The sequence below is a fragment of the Phacochoerus africanus genome, chromosome 9 (genome assembly GCF_016906955.1).
Source record: "Phacochoerus africanus isolate WHEZ1 chromosome 9, ROS_Pafr_v1, whole genome shotgun sequence".
In the NCBI taxonomy this organism is placed as follows: Eukaryota; Metazoa; Chordata; class Mammalia; order Artiodactyla; family Suidae; genus Phacochoerus; species Phacochoerus africanus.
The window spans coordinates 91175227-91195838 of record NC_062552.1 but is presented as its reverse complement, the minus strand read 5'-3'; the positions used below and the strand labels follow the sequence as shown (position 1 = coordinate 91195838).

At 41.1% G+C, this 20612-nt stretch overlaps 1 protein-coding gene across 7 annotated transcripts in view; it reads left to right on the top strand.

Moving 5' to 3' along the window:
- Positions 1–96: 96 nt before the first annotated feature.
- ZBTB25 (zinc finger and BTB domain containing 25) overlaps positions 97–20612 on the top strand; it is a 43566-nt gene continuing 23050 nt past the window's right edge. For 4 of the 7 annotated variants that reach the window (XM_047797898.1, XM_047797892.1, XM_047797896.1 and 1 more), the window contains exons 1-3: positions 134–570; positions 12147–12326; positions 15708–16651. In XM_047797898.1, the coding sequence (XP_047653854.1) occupies positions 12154–12326; positions 15708–16651 (1117 nt within the window). In that variant the 5' untranslated portion in view covers positions 134–570; positions 12147–12153. The other 3 variants (XM_047797897.1, XM_047797893.1, XM_047797895.1) reach the window with 3 other exon arrangements.

Genomic DNA, 20612 nt, shown 5'->3' with positions numbered 1-20612 from the left:
TCTGGCCTTGAGTCACTTCCCCCGCCATGCCCAACCCCGCCCAGCCCGCCTCCCCTCCCAGGCTCCCGTGGCTCAGCTTCCCTGGCCCCGCGCCCTCACCCCTCAGCCCGCGAGTATGCGGGCGCATCCTTCCCTGCCCCCACCCCGAACTGAGGGGGTGCCGTGCTTTTGCACACCCCAGGGAAAGTCCCCGGGTCACGCGGTTTTGTGTGGGGAGCCTGTGACGCTCAGGCTTGGCTCCACGCTTCCGCCTACAGAGTCACGACTAGCGACCGTGGCAGAGGCACCTAGAACGCGGGCCGACCCCCGCCAAGCCACTAGAGCGGGCGAGCAGGCGGGCGCGCACGTACGCACGCACGCACGCACACTCCGGCCCCAGCGCCCCAAGTTCCCCGGCTACCAGGCGCGCGGTCACGTGGACCCATCGCGGGGCTGTTGGCGCGGGAAGCCGCGCGAGAACGAACCGCGGGGTGCGTGAGCCGGCGTGTCCGCGTGACGTACGCGGCGCGGGAGCCGCCCCTCCCGCACGGAGGAGTCGGCCAGCAGCCCGCCCGCCGCGGCGGCCTCTGGGTAAGCAACGCGGCCCGGCCCTTGTGGGCTGCCCCGGGCTCAGTCCCTCCCGCCGCGAGCCGCTTTGGGCGGCGGCCTGCAGCTGCGTCGGTCGCGGGACAGATGCAAGTAGCTGGGGAGGGGGTGTTTTTGGTCTGTTTGAGATGTCAGGGCACCGAAGGAAAATGGCAACCGCGAGTGAGAGCTGGGCCAAGGATATCCAGAGCGGTCCTTCGCTGCCCGCAGCACGCAGCTGTTAGGGCCTGACGCAGGGCGGGGGCGTGCGGGGGCGCAGCAACGACTCCGAGCTCTTATAGCTGCGGGCCCGACTGCGACCCCGCCCGGAAAGCCCCGACCCGCCTGCGGCATTCGTCAGGCAGCAGCGACCCCGGCACCTCTCTCAAGTGGGCGGTTCTCCAGGTGCCACCTGCCAGACGCTGCAGCTACTGGCCTCCTTCTCCCTCCTCATCCCCTTTTGGGATTAACCCTGCAGGAAGTTGCCTCCCCCCCTCATTTATCTTTCTTTTTTCACATTTTATTACTTTTATCCTAAGCAAATCCAGCCCCCCCCCCCATCTTGCTCCATCTCTCACTGCCTTCCCTAGCACTTATTATTTGGGGAAAATCAAGCTGTTGTCAAGCTGCTTAGCCTGTGCACTGTGCCTGGAAACTAACAGCTGCTAACTTGCTTCATATATTAACGCTCCCGTTTCCCCTCAATGGCATGCGTTCTCTTGAGAGTCAAGTCATTTTGGCAGCGCTTTTGATTCCCACAGGGTTTTGTCATGTGCGTGAAGTACACTTTAGAGTCACAAATTTTAAAGCTGAAAGGAGCCTGATAGAAAATGCACTTCATCTCTCATTTTACAAACACCAGGCCGAAAGACTGTGTAGCTTAATCAAAGCCCTATACCTCTTCAGTAACTGGACTCCAAGGCTCTCTCTAGATGCCTTAGTCATTGCACTCCACCACACCAGGAGTGCGGTGCAGTTTAACCCACTCACTGTAGAGACGATCTGCCAGAGGTGATTATACTTGATTTAATTCCGGTTATTGAGAAATTAAACTTGGCCAGTGTGTGATGGCTCTGGTATTTTAAGGAATGGAGTTGGCACTATTTCTAGGTGGAATAGAGTGCTTGTTAATGTACTTTGAGCTCAAAGCTCGTCCCTCTCCTGCCACGAAAAAAATCCAGCCCTATTCTTGCCGAGGATAACAAAGACTAGCAGTTGCTTCCGTGGGTAAAGGCACCAAAGACCCCTTTAGCCATCTGGATATGCTTTAATTAAGGGTAAACTATTAGTCCATTGTCAGACATCAGTTCCTTAATAGGGAATGGAACACTGATGGGATAGGAATCGGAATAGATGAGTTCTGATGGGTAGGAGGTTAACAGGAAGTGTGGAACATCGCAGGATTTGTCAGCAAGAAAAGAGGAGGGGATCTCACGTGACTTTCTACACCTTTTGCCCAACCCTGCCCTGAATGGCTTATTTGGAGGTAGTAGAGATGGATTCTGCCCAGGTTTGGTGGCTCTTTATTGAGTATCTGCAGTGGCTAGCTGCTTTTAGAGATGAATATTGAATACTTAGCAAACAGGAGGTAGTGTTGGCTCCATCTTACAAGTGAAGAAACAGGCTCAGAGAGATTTACCTGGCTTTGATGATGCAGTCAAGTGCAGTAGAATTCAAGCCTAGATCACTTTATCTCTCAAGTCCGGTCAGTGCTCTTTTGCATTAGGTCTTGCTACCATTTCAAGCCAGGAAGGGAATGAGAGAATCGCCTGTGGCTGATTTATTGGCGCCTGTGGTTGCCCAGAGAGGCTGAGCAGGACTTTCAGCTGCCCTCTATGCGTTAGAAAGTGGAGCTTATGCTTCCACCCTATCTCCTGAGGGGAATGCGAAGGAGCCAGGCTGTCTAGCTGGGGAGGAGGGGCCCAAGTGCCTTGGCCATAAATTATCCTGGCTAGGGCTGTGCTGGGAAGTGTTGCATAATGCCCTCCCCACCACTGAACCAAAGTGATTTATTTACTATGGTCCGTAGGTGGTGCTTGACCATCTTGTTAAAGAAAACTTGTCCATTTTAGTGATAACAGGGCCAGAAAAGAGTTGGGGAGGTTATAGTATTGCAGGTTTTGGTTTTTGGTTTGTTTTTTTTTTTTTTAGTCTCAAAAAACAGTGCAGGTGCTCTTATCTTGATAAATTATAAAGTACTTCTGTACCACTTCCTGTGCCCCCTTTCTGCTTATTTATTCTAAATTGCACATGAATTTCAGTCTCTTGAGAGAAGAATGTTAAGAAAAATGTTAACTGTTCCAGTTTATAGTTACCAGCACAGGCTATAGAATCAGAGGTAGCTTTAGATCCCTACTTTATTTGCCAATTGTGTGTCCTAAGCTTAGGTTTTCCCTCATCTGTGAAATGGAAATAAAAATAATACTTAAAATCATGAATGAGGATTAAAAGAAATAATGTACATAAGTATTTAGCACAAGGCCTTACACATAGATTCACTTTTTATAGTAGTAGCTATTGATAATAACTAGAACAGTATTTCTTCTAGGATAAAAAACATTGCTATTTGAACTTGCTCAGAGAGAGTGGAGAAAAAGGAAAGGGCTTGAAGCAAACATAGGTTTCAGGATTATTGGCTGAATTTATTAGCACTTCTGCTTTCCCTTTGCTAGCAGGAATTTTTTTCTTTCTTTTTTAACCTTACCTGGAGAAAAAGTGTTTAGAGTGTTATGTTAGTTGGTTTTGAAAAAATTTTAATTCATTTCTTTCCTGGTTACAGCTCAGTCATATAATGACTTTTTGTTCCTTCTGAAAAACTCTAGGTACTTTATGCAAAGGGTCTCATTAGCCCATGTGGATAACGTGTTTGTGGAACATTCCGTGGCAAAGGAAGTATTGGTTCACCTATATTCAGAAGTTATAATCATTTTTGTTTGTACTGTATTCTAGGTCTGTACTAGCATTGTCGTTAGCCAACTTTCTCCTATCTTGTGAGTAGCTTATTTTTTTCTTTTAGAAGTGCAGTCTTATTTTCTTAATGGACTAAGAAGAATCTTTTCCTTTCCCTTACTGGGTTCTGATTTTTTTTAAGGTCCAATGGCAGTTTGCACTCTCCAGCGCTAGCATTCTTGTTTGCCTGGTGTTGCGGCTTTATCAGGCATCCCACATGTTGGTTAGATGGGGGTAGAGATGTAATTGGCTAGCTGTGTCTGCCAACAGGCAGGAGGCCCCAGACTAACGTTTCCCTGTTCCGTTAAAGGTTTCTAGAATGTAACTGCTCTTCCTGTGTCATGTACCACGTCTGCCTTTTACCCTCTCCTCTTCTGTTCTCAGTGATTTTCACAAGCAGATGCCTAGAGTTACTATAGATTTTTCCTCAATAATTTTCAGATTTGGAATTTCCATATAATTTTCAGACATTATAAAAATTGGTATAATAGTGTATGAGAGAGCAAATATACCTCTTTTTACGAAGTACTTTTTAAAATGAACTCTGAAAATAGTGTGTTCCTCGTCTGCCCCGAGTACCTACCTACCCTACAGTTTGAGAGTAATTTCTGTTCCCCCATCTGACTAAATTTTTACTTTAAGGTTAAAATTAGATTTACAATTGTTGATTTTTGTTTATTTAATGTAACAAGTATAATTCCCACATTTTGAGCACTTCTTGTGAAATTTCTTCTTTTTCTCTGTAATTTTAGAGTGTGAAATAGTTTCTTGGGTTTCCTTGGTCCCTTGTTCCTCTAATGCAATGGTTCCTTTTTTAAATGATTTTTATTTTTTCCATTATAGTTGATTTATAGGCAGTGGTTCTTAATTGAGGCATTGTGTTAGAATCACCTGAGGGACTTAAAAAGGCTCTGTGCTTCACCCTCTGCAGTTCTGTTTGGGTTAGCCTGAAGTAGGACTTCATCAGCAGTTAGAGATGCTATTCCAGTATAAAATGATTTCTGCAAACATTCTTTCTCTTGGTTGTAAAATGTTACACCTCCACAGTCATGTGAGTGTGCCATTAAAAAGTTAAAATTGTTGTATAATATCTTTTATTAAGTGGTGCTTTGAATACTTCTGCTTCTACCTTTGTATTTATAGCCACAAGTAAGTATCTCAAGAAAGTTGTACACATTCCTCAGCCAACTTTGCTGTCTCCATGTCTTAACGAATAATTAATAATAAAGTCACAGTGGTGGGAACCACAAAGAAAATATCTAGGACCGTTTTCCAGATGCCTTATTCCTTTCGTCACTTCTTTTATTAAAGTTTCTTATAGGCCGTGAGAATGAAAAGCTGTCGTATTATAGAGCATCGCTCTGGCTATGATAGATCTGAGAGTCCAGTAATGTACTCTAATGTAACAGATATTTAAAAATAAATTAAAAATCAAAGATGTTGAATATCAAGCTAACTTTGAATTAAACAAGCGTAGATACTGGTATAAAGCTGTTCTAGTTTACTTAGTTTAAGCTAATCCAGAGTTACTGCAATCTGGTAAATCTTACAATATAAATACCACTTTGATAACAAATAAAGCATTTTAAGATGTAGCACTGTTAAATTTAGCTATAGTATTTATAAATATGATAGATTATTTTCCTGCAATCTCTTTCTCTCACATTTTGAGTTTCTACAAAGTAACTTCTAAGATCTTTCTGTATATATAGGAAACTTTGGCAGTTCCTCATACTAGAGAAAATAAAATGCATGGTCAAAAAATGATGAGCAAAGGCTATATAAAAAGCCCAGGTGGAGTTCCCGTCGTGGCTCAGTGGTTAGCGAATCCGACTAGGAACCATGAGGTTGCGGGTTCGGTCCCCGCCCTTGCTCGGTGGGTTGACGATCCGGCGTTGCCGTGAGCTGTGGTGTAGGTTGCAGACGCGGCTTGGATCCCGTGTTGCTGTGGCTCTGGCGTAGGCTGGCGGCTACAGCTCCGATTCGACCCCTAGCCTGGGAACCTCCATATGCCATGGGAGTGGCCCAAAGAAATAGCAAAAAAAAAAAAGCCCAGGTAATAATTTGCAAAATAAGTGATATTAGAAAATGTTCCAGGAGTTTTCTTGTCGTGCAGTGAATTAAGGATCTCGCATTGTTGCTGCAGCAGTTTGGGTCACTGCTGTGGTATGGGTTCATTCCCTGTCCTAGAAACTCCCACATGTCTCAGGCACGGCCAAAAAAAAAAAAGAAAGAAAATGTTCTGAATAACTTTGTGATGTATTGGCTCTATTAACATGGTGTAAAATCTGGTTGTGCTGCCTTAAAACATGAAAGGTCTAATATGCAAACAAATTTGGGTGAATTTGTTATACATACGACTTTTTAAAATAACAGATCTGAGTTTGTTTTCATTTTATTAACTTGGAACATTTATCCCATTGTTTGATTCAATATATTTGCAAAATCTGCCATCAGTATATATGTTGAAAGTTCTAGATGGGGATTTTGAAAAAGGGGCATTAATAGCTAGTTGTCTGACTTTGGGTACCTTTCCTGCCCCTGAGCCTACGATTTCTTAACTTTAATATGGAAATAATACAGTATTTGCTTTACTACCTCATAGGATCAAAAAAAGATAGTGTAGGGTAGAAGTCCTCTAAGTTTGGTCGAAGGACACTTTGAAGTTTCCTAAAACCCTTTCAGTGGGTTTACAAGTATCTCCTTTTGCCAAGACCAAATTCTCTTAATACTTTTGAACCAAAACAACATGTGGCACCATATTGACTGTAGAAGCAGAGAAAAGAACCCAGCTGTATTTTTTAGAGCCAGGTATTAAAGAGGATTGTAAAACATAAAACAGTGCTGCCCTCACTTTTTAAAATAGTGGGAGTTCCCATTGTGGCGCAGTTGAAACGAATCTGACTAGGAACCATGAGGTTGCGGGTTTGATCCCTGCCCTCGCTCAGTAGGTTACGGATCTGGCATTGCCATGAGCTGTGGTGTAGGTCACAGACACAGCTCGGATCCTGCGTTGCTGTGGCTGTGGTGTAGGCCGGCAGCTGCAGCTCTGATTTGACCCCTAGCCTGGGAACCTCCATATGGTGCAAGTGTGGCCCTAAAAGGCAAAAAAAAAAAGTTGTTTTTTTAGAATAAATGTATTACTAATATAAATATAAACAGTTTATTGTTATTTCAAATATATTAAAATTAAAAAATTTCTCACTCAATTCTGAATATGGTAAATATTGATAAATATAACTCACATAAATATATAGCCCTTAATAGTTTTCTTAAGAGTGTAAATGGATCTTGAGACCAAAACTTTTTAGAACTGCTGATAGAGGGTAACAGCTGAGTAGTTCCTATCAGGAAAATGCTGCAGATAAAAAGTATTTGCTGAGTAGTTCCTATCAGGAAAATTCTGCAGATAAAAACTATAAACTTGAAAAAAAAAATTAAAAACAACCAGATGGCACTCAGGAGTGACAAAAAATAAGCAGAAACTGGAATGAGGTCTACACTTGGAATAAGGGAACAGCTGTGAATAATTTTCCATTTTTATAGCTTTTAGCCTGACAGAAGGGCCCTGCTGGAGTCATGAGGGGATGGCTGAAACTGTGATAATCTGTCATCTTGCTTGAAGAAAAGAGGACAGAGTTCAGAGTGACCATACAGGTAGAAAGTAAGGAGGAAAATCCTATGTATAAACTCAGCTTGGATCTCTTGCCAACCCTAGGCATATATGTGTGTTGAGCAGTCTCCAAACCACACACCTGACATTTAAAAAACCGAACCATAGGGAGGCAGAACTTGGAGTTTAAGTTTAGCCTAGTTAATTTGCAGAAAAAAAAAATGTAAATACTCTTTGGAAAAATATTACAGGACCTAGAGTTTTTACTGTAGTAAGCACAATGTCTAGGATATTATCCAAAATGACTAGACATGTGAAGAAACGGGGAACTATCAACCTAGTTAATGGAGACTGACCCCAGGATGACCCAGAGGTTGATTTAAGCAGCTACTGTAACTGTGTTCAAGGGTGTAAAGCAAAATAAGGTTGTAATATGCGAACAGATTGGAAATCTCACCAGAGAAATGGAAACTAAGAAGGGATGAGATGAAAATTTTAGACCTGAATATATATCTGAAATTAAAAAATGGGTTAACAGATGATGAATAACGGTAAACTTGAAGATAGGTCAACAGAAATGATCACATCTGAAGCAGAAAGAAGAATTGTGTGTGACAGTTCTCTTTCAACTTCAATCTACCAAGCATTGTAGATTAATAGATTTCTTTCAAGGCCTAAACTCATTCTTCCCTCTGCATATAGACTGATTTTTCTTTTCTTTTCTTTTTAGGGTTGATTTCATAGTTCCTAAATCAGTGTCATCTAAGAGAATTCTCAAATTCTCTCCCCTCCCCTCAGCCATTTCCTCTTCACTATCAAAGTAAGAGATTCCTTTTTTCTCCATGACTGACTGCTACACTTTACGTTTGATTGCATTCCTTCTGTCTTCAAGAGATTCCTCCCCTCTTTAGCCTGAAAGTCTTCTATCTGCGGCTCCCTTAGTGTCCTGTTCTATCTGTACCTACTCTTTATGGTCTCTTCTCGAACATCCTCCTGCATTTAGGTATTTCGCTCTTGCTGCTTTTCCACACTGTTGTCAGAGGTCACCAGAAACCTCTTGGTCAGTACTCTTGGGGGTATTTGCAGTAGGCCTCATCCCCATGTTTCTTTGCAGCCACCTCCTCCTACCAAGGAACTCGCCTTTTTTTTTTTTTACCTTCCTCAGTGACAATATATTTTATTTCTCTTTTTTCTGTCTAGTTTTATCTGTTCTTGTTTTTCAAGGATTCATTCTTAGTTTTTGTTTGTTTTTTTTTCTCCTCTTACTTTCACTCATGGTCCCATCTACTCCTGGTGACTTCATTCTTATTATTTCAGAGGACCCCCCTCTCCAGTGCTGCCTCTTGTTGCCATTGGTAACTAAACTTTTCTACTCCGTTGTCCTAGAGTGGACACCTCAAACTCACTGTGTCCAAAAGGAAACTACTCTCTTACTAAGCTAGTTTCAATGCCTCCCCTATGGCAGTCTGCAGCGTTGCCTTTACATTAACACCTAGAGCATGGCAGTTACTCTGCAAATAGGACCCAAAGAAATGAATGAATTCTAGTTACCCAAGCTGGAATTCTGAAACTCACCTTTGACTTCATCTTCTCTGTGGCTGACACGTTCAGTCAGCTGCCAAATCTTGTCAGTTCTACATCTGGTGTATCTACTTTTATTCCTTTCTTCATTCCCATAATTTGGATATTGCAGAAGGCTTCTTGCTGCCTTTTCCTTGCTGATCTTTTATATTTGTTGCTTCTAGAGTATTCCTGATTTCCAGGCCTAATGATGGTGATGATGATAACTGATATTTATTGAGCACTTATTATGTGCCCGCACTATATGTAAGCGCTTACATGCATTATCTTATTAAATCCTCATAATGACCTGTGAGGTAAATACTGTAATTACCCATATTTTATAAATGAAACTGAGGTCCAGAGAGTTAAGTACCATGTCAACATCAAACATCTACATGGCAGAACTGGGGAGTTCCCGTCATGGCTCAGTGGTAACAAAACCAACTAGTATCCGTGAGGATGCATGTTCCATCTTTGGCCTCGCTCAGTGGGTCAAGGATCTGGTGTTGCCCTGAGCTGCAGTGTAAATCGCAGATGAGGCTTGGGTCCCTTGTTGCTGTGGCGGTGACATCGGCCTGTGGCTGTAGTGCCTATTTGACCCTCATCCTGGGAACTTCCACATGCTCTGGGTGTGGCCCTAAAAATAAATAAACAAATAAATAAATGAATGAGTGACAACTGGAATTTTAATCCAAGCTGTCTGATTCCAGAGTCCAAGCTTTAACTGCTGTGCTGTTTATTCTGCTTCCCAATGAAAACATCTTAATACAGTTCTCCATTTCAAACACAACTGGAGTACCTTTTAGTTTTTATTTCATTTTTTTTTTCTTTTTAGGGCCGAATCTGAGGCATATGGAGGTTCCCAGGCTAAGGGTCCTCTGGCCTATACCATAGCCACGGCCACATGGGATCCAAGCTTCGTCTGCAACCTACACCACAGCTCACAGCAGCGCTGGATCCTTAACCCACTGAGCGAGGCTGGGGGTTGAACCTGCATCCTCATGGATGCTAGTCAGATTCATTTCCTCTGAGCCATGATGGGAACTCCCTGGAGTACCTTTTAGTTTTACATTCAGTACCTTCTGTGAGCTGACGTCTATCTCGGGTTATTCCCTTGATTTTTTTCTATGCCAAATAGAAATCTTCAGTAATCTATATATTCACACCCCTCCCTGCAATTTTATTCATTCCGGCTTTTTTTTGTGTGTCTTTTTGCCTTTTCTAGGGTTGCTCCCGTGGCATATGGAGGTTCCCAGGCTAGGGGTCAAATTGGAGCCGTAGCCATCAGCCTGCGCTAGAGCCACAGCAACGCGGGATCCCAGCCTCGTCTGCAACCTACACCACAGCTCACGGCAACGCCGGGTCCTTAACCCACTGAGCAAGGCCAGGGACTGAACTTGCAACCTCATGGTTCCTAGTCGGATTCGTTAACCACTGAGCTACGATGGGAACTCCCGCTTTTTTTTCTTTTTCCTTGAGTGCTGTGTTTACCTTCTACTTATTCATCTAAATCCAGTTCAAATGGCTTAGTTTTCATTGGGTTTGCTGTTATTTACCCCCACCCCCATCCCTTCCCCACACCCACTCATAGCATGTTCTCTGACTGCTCTTATGGCACTTACCATTTTTACTTCATGTCATAATTACTAAGTTTTATGTTTTATCTCCCCTATTAGCCTATAATCTTCTTGATTGTAGTATCATTGTGATTTTTTTCTGCCCCATGCCTTGTATAATGTGTGCTTTCAAATATTTTTTTCTTTATTAGATTTCTCTTCAAAAAATATTCATTCGATGAGTGAATTTAACTGTTATTCATAGACCATTAACCACAGATCTTTGTATATGTGGCTTTTTAGTGTATTTTCATTTCCACATGGTTCAATAGTTCATTATACTAATGCACTATATATATACACACATATATATATAACTGAAAATGTTTATGATCTGAGGGGATTTTTTTTGGCAAGAATTTGTAAGACACTTAAATACTTCAATTTGAACCATTTTATTGACTGTAAGACATGTTTTCGCATGTTAAAATCTCCAGTTTTATTTTACTTTTTTAATCTCATAGATTAGTGGTATTTTAGAATCAAGGAAATGTGCTAAATACAATAAATAATGACTCTTGGTTAAATGGCCATTTGGAACCCACAACTTGGGTTTTTGTTTCTATTCTTAGAGGATAGACTCAAGTCTCTGTAGGTTCTGTTATTTTATTTCTTATTGCTGCCTAAAGGTGTTTAAAATGGGACAGTAAAGGATATGAGCCTTGTTTTTTTACTTGGGAGAGCAGTAGGGGAAACTATTATGTTTGAATATATAACATTTTAAAACATGCAAAACAATATCATACCTTCTCCCTCCCTCACCCAGGGCGCTCATGTATGTCTTGTTGCTCACAGTAGGCTTCTCTGCCAGAATTCTTTTGCATGTTCTTCCATGTGTGTGATTTTCATCCTCTGAGACCAGTGGTCCCATCTTATATTCTGCTTCTTTGGAAATCTCCATGCTTATATGTGTCTTGAGTCCAGTTAAGATCAGGGCTTAGGTTCTTTCCTCTGGGGTTCCAAGCCCCATAAGAATCTGGGGATGTGGTTTGACATCTACTTAACGGCTCCTGGACTTCCTGTGACTGATCAGTTTCCCAAATATTGTATGGTAGTTAGGAGGCCAGCGTCTCCTGAGCACACAGGATTCCTAAGGAGTAAACACAGCCGTAGCCCAGCCAGGACACAGTATAACGTTATTAACATTTATAGCTAACACTTGAATAGCAGTTTCCGTTATAAGATGCTTTTCACATAACTTATCTCATTTGGCTCTGAGGCAAGGATAAGTACCTCATTCCCATTTTTCCAGTGAGGAAACAGGACTAGAAACATTGTAGTCATGTAGATAGCAAAGGACAGGCTTCCTTTCACATCTTTGTCACCCTCACCAAGCTACCCTCTTACCAGATTTTAAAAAGGCCACATTTTATCATTTCAGCAGGGGCGATGTGGGTTGTCATGATGGGATATTTAATGTTAGCTAGGTTTGGGGTTAAAATGAACAGTTTTGAAAACGAATAATTTCACTTAAATTTAGGTCTCCTTGTACTCTGTAGGTTTGTGTGAACCATAGCCAGTTTTATTTATTTATTTTTAATTTTTTTTTTTGTCTTTTTGCCATTTCTTGGGCCGCTCCCGCGGCATATGGGAGGTTCCCAGGCTAGGGGTCTAATCAGAGCTGTAGCTGCCAGCCTACGCCAGAGCCACAGCAACGCGGGGTCCGATCTGTGTCTGCCACCTACACCACAGCTCACGGCAATGCCAGATCCTTAACCAAATGAGCAAGGCCAGGGATCGAACCCGCACCCTCATGGTTCCTAGTCGGATTTGTTAACCACTGCGCCACGACGGGAACTCCTAGCCAGTTTTATTTTTAAAATAGTCTTTCTTTTTCTTAGAGCCACAATGGACACAGCTAGCCATAGCCTTGTCCTTCTGCAGCAGCTAAACATGCAACGAGAATTTGGTTTTCTGTGTGATTGCACCGTTGCTATTGGAGATGTCTACTTCAAAGCCCACAGAGCAGTGCTTGCTGCTTTTTCTAACTATTTTAAGATGATATTTATTCACCAAACAAGGTAAGAATGTGCTTTTATAAATCAGAAGAATTTTTTAATACCGTGATACAATTAAGCCTTATTATAACATCGTTTTGGGGATTCTTTGTTAAGGGATCACCTTAGGAAATAATAAAAATTTATATATATATATATTTTTACACATCTTTAATTAAACTCAGTGTGTAGGATCCATGGAGGAAGATAAGAATGAAAACAATGATAGCTAAAATTTAATAACAACTAAAGTTTGAAAGCTTATTCCTTCAAATACAAACATTAAGTGTTTACCTAATGTAAATTCTACTGTTATCCATACTATTTTAGAGAAAAGAAGACTGTAACTGAGTTGTTAAGTAACTTGTCCATCCAGGATTAGACAGCCAATAAACTCAAATGTAAATCTGTGCTTTTAATCACTTAAGTTTTTGATTTCTGTCCCATAACACTTGCATAACAAGGTTTCAGTGTCTTAACTCTACCAACCTTATAGTCCATATTATAGTTCAAAGATTATTTGTTTCCAGTTTTTTTCCAACAAGTTATTTTGAATTTCGATTGCCCCACATGATAGGTATCTAGGGAGAGGGCCATAAAGTGGTATTCAGATTCTGAGCTTTTAGTGAAGAATAGCTTTAATACATCCCCAGTTAAAAGTGATGGAACCCTCTGTTTTTTCAAACGACCTTATGTGAAATAATTAGGAGTTCAGCCTCAATTATTTTAATTTAATTATTCATTCTTTTAACTGTTTATTGAGTACTTTAAGGTCAGCTACTGGGGTAGACCCCAGTAACAAGTTATGCTCCCTGCTCTCAAGAAGTTTATAGTCTAAGACAGAGATAATGTATGTAAAGAAAATAATTGCAGTATCATTGATCTCTCTGTGCCTGTTTCCTTCTCTGTAAAACACCAGAATAGTATACTTACCCCATGGTGTTGAGAAGAGTAAATGCATTAATAATATTAAAATGCTTAGAACAGAGCTTTGCACTGTTAGCTACTGCTATTAATGATTACTTATGTCTATAATAGAAGTCCTGTACAAGGTAGAGTGGATTGTCAGCAGCCTTTTGAAAAGGTCAGAACAGGCTTTAGAGAGGCTCTGGATCTTGAAGGAGCAAGAGGAGTTTAGTTTTTCAGATGCTGTAGAGGAATGTAGAATGGTACGTTGCAGGAAGAGGAAAAAAATGCATGGAAAAGAAGATATGTACAGATATGAACCAGGCTAGCACATTCAGAAAATGGAGTAGATCAGAATGATTAGAATATATGACATAAAGGGGAGGAGTTTGTCGGAGGGGACAGGTCATGGGTAGCCTTTTCGGCCACACAAAAGAGTTTCCTCTGGGAGTTCCCATTGTGGTGCAGTGGAAATGAATCAGACTAGGAACCATGAGGTTGTGGGTTCGATCCCTGGCCTCACTCAGTGGGTTAAGGACCTGGCATTGCCGTGAGCTGTGGGGTAGGTCGAAGACCCGGCTCGGATCTGGCATTGCTGTGGCTGTGGCATGGGCCAGCAGCTGTAGCTCTGTTTAGACCCCTAGCCTGGGAACCTCCGTATGCCACGAATGTAGCCCTAAAAAGCAAAAAAAAAAAAAAAAAAGAAGAAGAAGAAGAAGAAGTTTCCTTTCTGACTTGAGATTGTGTAGAAGCTAAATTAGAAACACTGCCCTTCACGTAAGTCTCATCCAAGAGCTGTGAGTTGGTTCAGCTCTTAAGCACATGCTGTGTAACAAGACACCGTGCTAAACTAAACCCAGGACATACAATACAAAGGTGGCAGGTCTGCTTTGTGGTATCTCTGTTGAGCAATTAAAAATCCTCAGTTAACAAAGTTAATAAACCTGCCACAAATCATGGCAGTGAGGGGGTCAGAGGTAAGTGTGAAACCCAAGAGGGAGTCTTAAGATGTCAGGACTAAAGAAGTGGATTGCCAGCATAGTGACGTCCAGTGCTTTCTGATGCATAGACACAGATTTTTGCTTCAAGAAATGTAAGTAAGTTCATTGACTGATTCCATTGTTCCCTGTCATCCAACATTTCCCTCAGGTTGTCTTGATCCTAATTTTGCAGGGTGTTTCCTGATTTCTTGTTGGGCAGTTATTCTCATCTATTTTCTGAATTCTAGATTCATATATGAAAATTGGGCTTGAGGTTAATTTAAAGCTTTTCAAAGTTACGCCTCTATTCATTTGTTATTTAGAGCAGATATACTAGTATAGTTTGAAAGCCGAAATAAAGTTAGTGTAATTTAAATCTAAGAAGGACCAATCCCAATAGACCCTTTTGAATTTTTCATTATTGTAAAATACATATAAAGTTTTCCATTTTAACTTTTTGTTTGTTTGTTTTGTTTTGCTTTTTAGGGCCACGCAGAGGCATGTGGAAGTTCCCTGGCCAGGGATCAAATTGGAGCTGCGGCTGCCAGCCTACACCACAGCCATAGCAATGCAGGATCTGAACCACATCTGCAATCTACACCACAGCTCACAGCAACGCTGGATCCTTAACCCACTGAGTGAGGTTAAGGCTTGAACCAGTGTCCTCATGGATACTAGCTGGGCCCGTTACTGCTGAGCCACAACAGGAGCTTCCCATTTTAACTATTTTTAATTTTACAATTTAGTGGCATTAATCACATTCACAGTGTTGTGCAACCATCACCATTATCTATTTCTAAAACTTTTCTTTACTCTCGCAAGAAACTGTACCCATTAAATAATAACTCCCCATTCTCCTCACCCCCAAGCTCCTGGTAACCTCTAATCTACTTTCTGTTTCTATGAATTTGCTTGTTCTAGATATTTCTTATAAGTGGCATCATATAAACTTTGTTGTGTCTGGGTATTTCAATCAGTATGTTTTCAAGGTTCATCCATGTTATAGACTATATTAGAATTTCATCCCTTTTTATGGCCAGATAACATTTCATCGCATGTGTATACCACATTTTGTTTATCTATTCATCTGTTGATAGACACCAGTTGTTTCTCCTTAAGATGAACATTGGTTTATAGGTATCTGAGTCCCTATTTCAGTTCTTTGGGTTATATACCCAGTAGACTGTTCCTTAAGAACAGGGTACTTATTTTAGTCATCATTTTCCTATTCCTGGCACTTACTATAAATGCATATCACTTAGGCGGCACTAATTAAATGATGAACTAATCAGACTATCTGTGTTTCTTAACTCTAGGCAGTAGATTAAATACATGAAGTTTTGCTACCAGGCCATAAAACTGGCATACAGTCAAAGTTTAAGCTTTTATTGCTGTTTCATTAAGGTAGATTGCTAAGTTAGAACTTCTTAGGGAGAAATTACCCTAGACTGTATACTGTTAACTAAAAGGCCAACTGGGTTGTTTCATTCTGTGTGGGTCTGTTTTTTGTTTTTAACAGTGAATGCATAAAAATACAGCCAACTGACATCCAACCTGACATATTCAGCTATTTGTTGCACATTATGTACACTGGGAAAGGGCCAAAACAGATTGTGGATCATGGTCGTTTGGAGGAAGGGATTCGATTTCTTCATGCCGACTACCTTTCTCACATTGCAACTGAAATGAATCAAGTGTTCTCACCAGAGACTGTGCAGTCCTCAAATTTATATGGCATTCAGATCTCAACGACCCAAAAAACAGCTGTCAAACAAGGGCTGGAGGTCAAGGAAGCTCCTTCTAATAACAGTGGAAACAGAGCTGCTGTCCAGGGTGACCATCCCCAGTTGCAGCTCTCTCTTGCAATTGGGCTGGATGATGGCACTGCAGACCAGCAGAGGGCCCATCCTGCCACCCCGGCCTTGGAGGAGCACCAGAAGCCCCCAGTGTCCATCAAGCAGGAGAGATGTGATCCAGAATCTGTGATCTCCCAGAGCCATCCCTCACCCTCATCAGAGATGACAGGCCCCACTTTCACTGAAAGCGGTATCAAAATACACTTATGCCATTACTGTGGGGAACGGTTTGATTCTCGTAGTAATCTAAGACAACATCTCCATACCCACGTGTCCGGATCCCTCCCATTTGGTGTCCCTGCTTCCATTCTGGAAAGTAATGACCTTGGTGAAGTGCATCCACTTAATGAAAATAGCCAAGCTCTTGAGTGCCGTAGGCTCAGCTCCTTTATTGTCAAGGAAAATGAGCAGCAGCCTGACCACTCAAGCCGGAGTACCACAGAGCCTTTGCAGATCAGTCAAGTGTCTTTGATCTCCAAAGACACAGAGCCAGTAGAATTAAACTGTAATTTTTCTTTTTCAAGGAAAAGAAAAATCAGCTGTACCATCTGTGGTCATAAATTTCTCCGAAAGAGCCAGTTGCTGGAACATATGTATACACACAAAGGTAAATCTTACAGATATAACCGATGCCAAAGGTTTGGTAATGCATTATTAGCCCAGAGATTTCAGCCATATTGTGACAGTTGGTCTGATATACCCCTGAAAAGCTCTCGCTTGTCACAAGAACAGTTAGACTCATCTTGTGCCTTAGAGTCAGAACTCACACAAGAAAATGTGGACACTATCCTAGTTGAGTAGCAGTTTCTTCAGAATTTTTATATTAGTTCTGAAAAAGTGAACTCACATGCATTTTTTTTTTTTTTTTTTTTAGGGAGGGCTTCACCTGCAGCATGTGGAAGTTCCCAGGCTAGTCAAGTTGGAGCTGCAGCTGCCAGCCCACGCCGCAGCCACAGCAACCCCAGATCCATGCCGCCTCTGCAACCTAGGCCATAGTAACACCAGATCCCTAAACCACTGAGCAAGGCCAGGGATTGAACCTGCATCTTCATGGACACTAGTCGGGTTCTTAACCTGCTGAGCCACAATGGGAAGGCCTTACCTGCATTTTTTAATTCATGAATTATTTTCCTCCTCAAATTCTTTTGACTTTTTCTTTACCATTTATCCATCATTTTAATGTTGTGTATATTAAGTCTTCTTATTGAAAGATATATTGATAACATAGCTACTAAAATGAAACCTTCAATTAGGGCTGTGTACTTTTCATAAGTAAAAATTTAGAAATCAGAAATTAATGTAGAAATATGGAACTTTAGAGTAAATAGTTATTTATAGAATTTCTAGATTTTCCAGGTTGCAGAATCTGTAAAAATCAAATTGAATATGAAATAAGTGAAATCTTTTTTAAGGAATAGTCTAGACTATCACTTTTGGCTAATGTTCCACATGAATTAAGCCCCTGTGAGGATTATTTTTAAACATTTTCTGCCATATAGGAAATTAATAGTTATTTTAATATATAACTGTGTGTTATAATGTATAAAACATTTGTTTTAAGGCATAGCTATACCAAATCCTGAGCAGTTGTGTTTATTCAGTGTTTTTGGCCATGGCATATAGCAGCTTGATGTTGCATCTCAGCCCCCAGATCAAGGACTGAACCCGAGCTGCAGTGGTGAAAGGAGCAAGTCCTAACCACTGGACTACCAGGGAACTCCCTCATGAACAGTTTTAAATTACTTTTTACTAGCTGTGCAACAGGTTACATGGCTTCATTTATTTTTTAACATTGAACATACCTCATTTTCAATAAAAATATTTTATTTAAAAGAGAGAAGAGTAAAACATACAAAAAAAACTTAAAGAAACAATAAGATACATACACATAGATAAGCAAGAAGCCCCTTTATCAGAGACAGATTCAGATAGATCTTTGTTGACTGACACCCTAGTCTTGTTACCTTAATCTAGAGTGTTTTCTTAGGGACCTCACAAGCAATTTGAGATTTTTTTTTTTTTAAACGGCTGCACCTGTGGCATATGGAGGTTCCCAGGCTAGGGGTCAAATCAGAGCTAGAGCTGCTGGCCTACACCAGAGCCACAGCAACCCAGGATCCAAGCCGCGTCTGCAACCTACACCACATCTCACGACAATGCCAGATTCCTAACCCACTGAGTGAGGTCAGGGATCGAATCCAAAATCTCATGGTTCCTAGTTGGATTCGTTTTCGCTGTGCCATGACAGGAACTCTGCAATATTGAGATTTTTATGACCAGAGGTTTACATGAGTTTATGAGTAAAATGATAAAACACAGATGATCTTTCTACCCTCGGTATCAGAAGATTTTATAGGTTGCCTGAGTTGACATTAATTTTCTAACAATCACTTGAAAAGGTAATTTTTCAGTGGCATAGTTTTAACTTTTTCTGGTCCATAAAACCAGCAGAGTCGATGTAGTCAGTGTCCTAGAACTGTGTTTAAAATCCATGATAGCCTTCCCTCTGTGAATCAATTTAACTCCCTTTTATAATGGTGAAACTTACAAAAGCTAAAACTCCAGAAAAATTAAAATTGATGGACCGAATGATAGACTCTCCTGCTCTGTGTAGCTGGGATACAGCTGGTCAAACTTCACCACAGAAGACAGACCTAAATTCTTTCTGAGGTTTTTCAATTTCAAATACTAGATAGTTCAGAATAACAAAAGAGAGAGGTTTTAAAACAGCCTCATCTCTTTTTGTATGCTGCCCTGTTAAATTCTAGGCCTCACAAATAGTTTAGTAAATTTAATACATTTGGTGTGTGAAGCTTAGAATTTTAACTGCATAAAACCTCTTTGATCTCCTTCCTGACTGAACACTTCAGAGGATATTTCCTGATATCGGAATTCTCAATAGCATCTGAGTTCAGTCAGGAGGGAGCTCAAAGAGAAATTCAGCTCATTTTAAGGGCACAGAGGTTTTCTCTGGGTAAACAGTGGGTTTAGGTGAATTATGAAGTGGTACATTTTTATTAAGGACTGAATGAAGAAAATCCATGGGCACTGCCTGAGGTGGTTGAGTTTCTGCCCTGGACAACAGAGTGAAGCCTCCTGGGGTCAGGAGTGACATGTGTTGAAAGCAAAATCTAAATAGTTGTTGATATAGGCTCAGTTGTATTGGGAATAGTTAAAACAAATGTACTGCTCTTTGAGGTCAGAACTTCATCTGTCTTACTAAAATCATTTAAGCAATTATTCAAACTCATACTGCTCTCAAAGATTTCCTTTCATAGGCTGAACACAAATTTTAACGTTGATTTCATGTATCTTAGGCCATTCTGGATATATTCCCTAGCTTTCTTCAAGTAAAATTTTAGTTTTCTTATTTAGATGAAATTTTTTCTAATTTTTCTCTTCTATATTCTTTCCTACTTGCTCAGTCATTAGTCCCTGACACAAAAAGTATATATAGCTAAGAGGTGGGATTAAGTGTGCATGTGAATTGCAGGGTAGGAGAGCAGTTCAGGGCATAGTCGGAATGTGGCAAGAGCTGGTTTGTGGCTGATTGGCTGTAATAGAAAACATTAACTTAAAGCAGAAAATGTATCTCCTTTTGTTGGGTGTATTCTTATTTATAAAGTTGCTTTTAATATTAGGAATTCAGAGCAAATACTCTTTCCTTCATCCTCATAACGTTTTATCTGTGTTAGGAAGTGGAAAGATGATTACTCCATTTTACTTTATTTTATTATTTTTTGTCTTTTTAGGGCCGCACCCGGAGCATATGGAGGTTCCCAGGCTAGAGGTTATATCAGAGCTGTAGCCGATGGCCTACGACACAACCATAGCAATGCAGGATCTCAGCCGTGTCTGCAACCTACACCACAGCTCACAGCTATGCTGGATCCTTAACCCACTGAGCGAGGCCAGGGATTCAACCCACAACCTCATGGTTCCTAGTCAGATTCATTTCCACTGTGCCACAACAGGAACTCCAATTACTCCATTTTATAGGGGAAAAAAATCCCTAAACCCGGGTTCCAGAGAGCCAGTGAATAGTGGTGCAGAGAATGACCCCGGTTTTATTTTTTTCCTTCATTCAAGCAGGCATATTTTGTAAATAGCTGTTTTATAACTAACGCAGTGCCCAGAGTTGGTTTTTTTTTTTTTTTTAAAAGACATGATTCCTCACTAAGAAAATCTGCTTTGTATAAAAAAGTTCTTCTGGGAGTTCCCGTGGTGGTGCAGCGGAAACAAATCTGACTAGGAACCATGAGGTTGTGGGTTTGATCCCTGGCTTTGTTCAGTGGGTTGAGGATCAAGCATTGCTGTGAGCTGTGGTGTAGGTCACAGAGGTGGCTCGGGTTCCATGTTGCTGTGGCTGTGGTGTAGGCTGACAGCTGTAGCTCCAATTAGACCCCTAACATAGGTACCTCCGTATGCCATAGGTGTGGCCCTAAAAAGCAAAAAAGAAAAAGAAAAAATTATTCTGGCTAAACTGCATCATTTTGACTTTATCATTTTGTAAAGTGGAGCTATAATCTTAGCCATGTAGTATGGTTTGTATAATGATGACCTAGAAC